At 36.7% G+C, this 8,060-nt stretch overlaps 1 protein-coding gene across 1 annotated transcript; it reads right to left on the reverse strand.

Moving 5' to 3' along the window:
* Positions 1 to 482: 482 nt before the first annotated feature.
* On the reverse strand, positions 483 to 5,729 carry LOC133334480 (probable G-protein coupled receptor CG31760; the record flags this gene model as incomplete). Its single annotated transcript, XM_061542772.1, has 4 exons — positions 483 to 636; positions 797 to 1,089; positions 1,602 to 1,971; positions 5,528 to 5,729. Coding segments are annotated over 4 exons (1,019 nt in total), but the record flags the coding sequence as incomplete, so codon positions are not given.
* Between the last annotated feature and the right edge of the window lie 2,331 nt (positions 5,730 to 8,060).

The raw sequence follows: 8,060 nt of genomic DNA on the forward strand, positions 1-8,060 counted from the left end.
AAGGATCCACAGACCAAAAGGCGTGGATTTTTATAGAATATTTTTACAAGGATCCAAAAGGCGTGTAAGTTTTTAACTGTTTTTAGTAATTTCAGTAGTGTTGGCGGTTTATTTGGGATACCGTTTGTATTTTGTGTTTGCAAAATAGTCAGGCTGAATCCCAGCTTGTTGTTTTTCTAAAAAACAACTATTTATTAGTGGGGAATGTATGGCATTGTTTGCCGAGGGGTAAGGCAGGGAAGACTATAGTTTCGGATCACGCCACTGATCCTCATCAGTTCCCTTAGTTTTTTGTTGGGATATTCTCCCCAGAAGCTATTGCTTCTATACAAAAAAACGTTCATACCCAAATGTCTCTTGTAACAAAGCGAAGTACTTAGCTGACCAACGACATTAACTGCATGAGAATTTCGCTGGAGCCTCACTTCGAGGTTAACAAGGCATTTACAAACAATACCACACCTTTAATTCCCAATACTTACCTCCAAATACATAATTGAACATCCAATCAGGGTGATTAGCAAAAATATCGGACTGGCCACTTTGAAGACCTTCATCTTCCTGTGATGAAACAGATATCCGGCCAAAATGCAGCAACCAATTGCACATGCCACCGAAATGGTTAGTAATGATATTCTGCAAAAAAATGAGATAAAAGAAATTTTGAAAAAATAACCGTTAAAGTAGATTTTTATTATCACACCATTCCCACCCCTCCTTCTTCTTCATCGACAACATCTTACAAACCACAAGGTAAGTTCGAAGATGTTGCATGCCATCACGTTCACGTACTCACCTAAAAGGCCAATTGTAATCGGCCAAACATGGTTCGGGTCCTGTACACGATTCACAGCCCGGTGCACACTTCAGACAAGTGAACACTTCGGCATAGTAATTGCTAATATTATCCTGATGTTCTTTCCAAGCAATTTCCATAATGGTGCCATTAAAGCCATCTGGATGTCGTATCGAATAGTAGCCGCGCTTGCACAGGCATTGATAGGCACCACGTGACCAAGTGTTGGGTGTTGCCAGTATTTTACTTGTTGTTATTGTCGGTGATTCCGAGGTGGGTAAACGATAATCACACTTTTTTATTGTAGTTGTTGTTGGGTTTATTTTAGAGTTTTTTTTGTTTGCCGAAATAGTTGGAAAAATTCGAGGGTGAGAGAAGGGAAGAAAAGAGAGTAGAAAATGTGATTAGAAAGGTCAAAGTGTATATATATATATATATATATATATTTCTGCTTCCACAAGATTATCAGAATAAAATTCTTTTTCGATTTTGCCTTGCCCCTCTGTCCGAATAGTTTTCAATTTTTAGTACAGAGTTGTGAAATGTTGCATATGTTTTGCTACTACTTGCAGGATGTTTGGTATTGAAAAATAGATATTTCGGTCCACGTGTCACATAAGTGACAATATCACCCCCACTGTGCAAACTTTTCCTTTCTACCAAAAATCCCAAAATTCCAACCTCTCTTTCCGCTATCCTCCTATTTCTCCTTCATCTATGAAAAATTGTTAATGTAGCAGAAAATTTTAGCACCCGAAACCTCACTGTCGCTTCCCGTGTCTGTCCTCGTCTGCTCATCACTTACCACCATTGTGTCACGATGACATTTATGCGACTTATGAAACGCTTGAATATCATTTATAAATTCTGTTGACTGGGCGCTCGTGTCGACCAGATGAAGACGCCGTGTCTGTATCTGTTGATAATTGAATCGATAGGCCACCGGTGCTTCGCATTGATTGACACGCAAACCGGTGACATCGATGTCGATGCTAACGAAACCTCGCAGACCATGCCTGCCGTTCGGTGGTATGGCAATGCTATACGACAAAATCCATTTGCTGAGAGAGCACGAAAAATATGGATATGTCCACCAGCCTTTGTAGTAGATATTCGGTGGGCTGGGTGCAAATTTCGGTGAACGTAATGTTGGGGAAGAGCTTTCATCGGCGAACCTGAAAAAAATAAAAAATACAAATAATTAATAAAGGTCTAAAATAACAACAACGTGGATTTTTAAAGAGTATTTTTTCAAGGTTTCATACAACAATAGGCGTTTTAAAGAATATTTTTACAAGGATCCACACAACGAAAGGCGTGGATTTTTAAAGAATATTTTTAGAAGAATCCACAGAACAAAAGGCGTGGATTTTTAAAGAAAATTTTTACAAGGATCCACAGAACAAAAGACGTGGATTTTCAAAGAAAATTTTTACAAAGGTCCATAGACCAAAAGGCGTGGATTTTTGAAGAATATTTTTACAAGAGTCCATAGACCAAAAGGCGTGGATTTTTGAAGAATATTTTTACAAGGATCCATAGACCAAAAGGCGTGGATTTTTGAAGAATATTTTTACAAGGGTCCATAGGCCAAAAGGCGTGGATTTTAGAAGAATATTTTTACAAGGGTCCATAGAACAAAAGGCGTGGATTTTTGAAGAATATTTTTACAAGGGTCCATAGACCAAAAGGCGTGGATTTTTGAAGAATATTTTTACAAGGGTCCATAGACCAAAAGGCGTGGATTTTTGAAGAATATTTTTACAAGGGTCCATAGACCAAAAGGCGTGGATTTTTGAAGAATATTTTTACAAGGGTCCATAGATTTTTCAAGAATATTTTTACAAGGGTCCATAGGCAAAAGGCGTGGATTTTTGAAGAATATTTTTACAAGGGTCCACATAACAACAGGCGTTGATTTTCAAAGAATATTTTTACAAAGGATCCACAGACCAAAAGGCGTGGATTTTTAAAGAATATTTTTACAAAGGATCCACAGACCAAAAGGCGTGGATTTTTAAAGAATATTTTTACAAAGGATCCACAGACCAAAAGGCGTGGATGTTCAAAGAATACTTTTACAAGGATCCATAGACCAAAAGGCGTGGATTTTTGAAGAATATTTTTACAAGGGTCCATAGGCCAAAAGGCGTGGATTTTTGAAGAATATTTTTACAAGGGTCCACATAACAACAGGCGTTGATTTTCAAAGAATATTTTTACAAAGGATCCACAGACCAAAAGGCGTGGATTTTTAAAAAATATTTTTACAAAGGATCCACAGACCAAAAGGCGTGGATTTTTAAAGAATATTTTTACAAAGGATCCACAGACCAAAAGGCGTGGATTTTCAAAGAATACTTTTACAAGCATCCATAGACCAAAAGGCGTGGATTTTCAAAGAATACTTTTACAAGCATCCATAGACCAAAAGGCGTGGATTTTTGAAGAATATTTTTACAAGGGTCCATAGACCAAAAGGCGTGGATTTTTGAAGAATATTTTTACAAGGGTCCATAGACCAAAAGGCGTGGATTTTTGAAGAATATTTTTACAAGGGTCCATAGACCAAAAGGCGTGGATTTTTGAAGAATATTTTTACAAGGGTCCATAGACCAAAAGGCGTGGATTTTTGAAGAATATTTTTACAAGGGTCCATAGACCAAAAGGCGTGGATTTTTGAAGAATATTTTTACAAGGGTCCATAGACCAAAAGGCGAGGATTTTTGAAGAATATTTTTACAAGGGTCCATAGACCAAAAGGCGTGGATTTTTGAAGAATATTTTTACAAGGGTCCATAGACCAAAAGGCGTGGATTTTTGAAGAATATTTTTACAAGGGTCCATAGACCAAAAGGCGTGGATTTTTGAAGAATATTTTTACAAGGGTCCATAGACCAAAAGGCGTGGATTTTTGAAGAATATTTTTACAAGGGTCCATAGACCAAAAGGCGTGGATTTTTGAAGAATATTTTTACAAGGGTCCATAGACCAAAAGGCGTGGATTTTTGAAGAATATTTTTACAAGGGTCCATAGAACAAAAGGCGTGGATTTTTGAAGAATATTTTTACAAGGGTCCATAGATTTTTGAAGAATATTTTTACAAGGGTCCATAGGCAAAAGGCGTGGATTTTTTATGAATATTTTTACAAGGGTCCATAGACCAAAAGGCGTGGATTTTTGAAGAATATTTTTACAAGGGTTCATAGACCAAAAGGCGTGGATTTTTGAAGAATATTTTTACAAGGGTTCATAGACCAAAAGGCGTGGATTTTTAAACAATATTTTTACAATGATCCGCAGACCACAAGACGTGGATTTTTAAACAATATTTTTACAAGGATCCACAGACCACAAGGCGTGGATTTTTTAAGAATATTTTTACAAGCATCCACAGACCACAAGGCGTGGATTTTTAAACAATATTTTTACAAGGATCCACAGACCACAAGGCGTGGATTTTTAAACAATATTTTTACAAGGATCCACAGACCACAAGGCGTGGATTTTTTAAGAATATTTTTACAAGCATCCACAGACCACAAGGCGTGGATTTTTAAACAATATTTTTACAAGGATCCACAGACCACAAGGCGTGGATTTTTAAACAATATTTTTACAAGGATCCACAAACCACAAGGAGTGGATTTTTAAACAATATTTTTACAAGTATTCACAGACCACAATGTGTGGATTTTTAAACAATATTTTTACAAGGATCCATAGACCACAAGGCGTGGATTTTTAAACAATATTTTTACAAGGATCCATAGACCAAGGATCCGTAGACCACAAGGCGTGGATTTTTAAACAATATTTTTACAAGGATCCATAGACCACAAGGCGTGGATTTTTGAACAATATTTTTACAAGGATCCATAGACCAAGGATCCGTAGACCACAAGGCGTGGATTTTTAAAGAATTTTTTTACAAGGGTCCATAGACCAAAAGGCGTGGATTTTTGAAGAATATTTTTACAAGGGTCCATAGACCAAAAGGCGTGGATTTTTGAAGAATATTTTTACAAGGATCCATAGACCAAGGATCCATAGACAACAAGGCGTGGATTTTTAAAGAATATTTTTACAAGGGTCCATAGACCAAAAGGCGTGGATATTTGAAGAGTATTTTTACAAGCATCCATAGACCAAGGATCCATAGACCACAAGGCGTGGATTTTTAAAGAATATTTTTACAAGGATCCACAGACCACGAGGCGTGGATTTTTGAAGAGTATTTATACAAGCATCCATAGACCAAGGATCCATAGACCACAAGGCGTGGATTTTTAAAGAATATTTTTACAAGGATCCACAGACCACAAGGCGTGGATTTTTGAAGAGTATTTTTACAAGCATCCATAGACCACAAGGCGTGGATTTTTAAAGAATATTTTTACAAGGATCCACAGACCACAAGGCGTGGATTTTTGAAGAGTATTTTTACAAGCATCCATAGACCAAGGATCCATAGACCACAAGGCGTGGATTTTTAAAGAATATTTTTACAAGGATCCACAGACCACAAGGCGTGGATTTTTAAACAATATTTTTACAAGGATCCACAGACCACAAGGCGTGGATTTTTAAACAATATTTTGAAAAGGGTCCACAGACCACAAGGCGTGGATTTTTAAAGAATATTTCATCATGGTCCATGAAGTCGTTGGATATTGGATATGAAATTTTTGAAATATTTTTTGTTTTTTAGGGAAATCTGTTCTACTTACCATGGATACATAGATGAGGGCTTCTTGGCAACTTGTAGACCTTCTTCTTCGAACCGCTGCAGTTCACCGTTTTTGTCATGATTCTTTTTGATCCACCACACATACGACTGCACGGAACCATTTGTAATATTGAGGGCCAAGATTCTAGCACCAGTTGTGTGTTGATCACTTAGCAAACCTTTGGCCAGGGCATCCGATAGACCTGAAACATAGAATAAAAAATAAATAAATCAAATGTTTCGTATCAAATTTTTAATAGTTTCTTAACCGAGGATAACCTACTCCCGCATAGGTATAAGTGACCGTAGGATTTATTTTAAAATTGGCTTTTTGATTACTCTGCATATTTGGTTACTATACTAAATCCTTTTCCTGCAAACATTCTTTCCCCCATTCATTCTTTATTGTTACAAAACAACAAAATTTTCTTGGAATCCTGCCCCCTATTGAAATTGTTAATAATAAAAAATATATATCAAAATGTATTGAATTTGGCACACGGACATATGTTTGTCGTCGTTTGTTGTTGTGTTTCATAACAACAGGAAACCGCTGCCACATGCATAACATGGGTCTGAATATGAATTATAAGAACTTTTTCTATTCATATTGGAATGAAATATTTTCGCAGTGACGCACACGAAGATTTAAAGGATTCTGAGACCACTGGGTGACCATTGTTCACAAAACAAACACGTGGATCTGAGCCAAGCGTATTGCTTAGTTTATACACGTGTACTGAACATGTGGTGTTGAATTTGTTTTAATGTCAATATTAGATTTATTGGCTACACAATATTAAACAAATATAAATAAATAAACCAGTGAGCGGAGCAGTATAGTCGGACGGGGCCGACCATACGATACCCTACACAACTACCACGGAACTCAAATTTTCTGTGGATGTTTATTCCGACCCTGGGCAATATTTCGTGATATTTGCACCCTCTTGCCCGATTAGAGGTAAACAGCACCTCTTCCTCACACTGACATATTTTCCGAATATTTCGATTATTCAGTACAGCTATGTCCAGATTCCCTTCACCGTGGGTTGTGTTGTGATGTTCGGCTTTCATTTGTGGTCTATAGATCGACTCGAAAATAACACAAAAAATTAAGTCTTCGGTCCACTTCATTCCAAAATTATTATTTGATCATCAACGAAAATTATAGGCGTTGTCCTTGACCATAACTGGAACCTCATGGAACATTTCAAAGCGATCAGCGCTATATTTCCGCCCTCCAGTATGGCAATGGGTTACTAAATAATTTACGAATACGGAGATAAATGTTAATATTTGGGAGTAACTCCCACATCCGAGCACATACAACAATATAATTGGTACTAATTTAAAGGTCAACCACTCCTCTTGGATATAATATAAACTTCTCGGGTCTATGTTCTTCAGGGACAAATATATACGCTATAGAATACAAATTTTGTAATTTTTCACACAAAAGTCAGGGTCAATTTGACCCGCTAAATATTGACCGATCTTTATCAAAACAGGCATGTTTATTCTTTGGCCCGATCCCCTTCTCCATGCAAAATTTCAAGATGTTCGAGCCATTATTGCGGCCTCTGGAGCGACCAGAAAAATCGACAAAAATTTAGTATTTGGTCCATTTCAGTCCCTAAATATTAACCGATTTTTCCTAAAAACAATAGGGGTCTTCATTGGCCAGAACCCATCCTACATGCAAAATTTCGTAAGGATTGGTCCATAACTGTGGCCTGTATCGTGTTTACAAATTATAATGGACAGACGGACGGACACACATGTCTAGATCGACTCAGCTAGTCGAGATATGACGATCGGTATACTTAAAGGTGGCACGCCTATAGCCATGATGGTGGGTGAAAAATATTCTTTAAAAACTTCACGCCTATAGCCATGATGGTGGGAGAAAAATATTTTGTAAAAAATCCACGCCTATAGCCATGATGGTTGGTGAAAAATATTATTAAAAAAATCCACGCCTATAGCCATGATGGTTGGTGAAAAATATTATTAAAAAAATCCACGCCTATAGCCATGATGGTTGGTGAAAAATATTATTAAAAAAATCCACGCCTATAGCCATGATGGTTGGTGAAAAATATTATTAAAAAAATCCACGCCTATAGCCATGATGGTTGGTGAAAAATATTATTAAAAAAATCCACGCCTATAGCCATGATGGTTGGTGAAAAATATTATTAAAAAAATCCACGCCTATAGCCATGATGGTTGGTGAAAAATATTATTAAAAAAATCCACGCCTATAGCCATGATGGTTGGTGAAAAATATTATTAAAAAAATCCACGCCTATAGCCATGATGGTTGGTGAAAAATATTATTAAAAAAATCCACGCCTATAGCCATGATGGTTGGTGAAAAATATTATTAAAAAAATCCACGCCTATAGCCATGATGGTTGGTGAAAAATATTATTAAAAAAATATTATGGTTGGTGAAAAAAAAAAATCCACGCCTATAGCCATGATGGTTGGTGAAAAATATTATTAAAAAAATCCACGCCTATAGCCAT

Source organism: Musca vetustissima, unplaced genomic scaffold, assembly GCF_032173495.1.
Source record: "Musca vetustissima isolate MV318-11 ecotype Yass unplaced genomic scaffold, APGP_CSIRO_Mvet_v1 utg235538, whole genome shotgun sequence".
In the NCBI taxonomy this organism is placed as follows: domain Eukaryota; kingdom Metazoa; phylum Arthropoda; class Insecta; order Diptera; family Muscidae; genus Musca; species Musca vetustissima.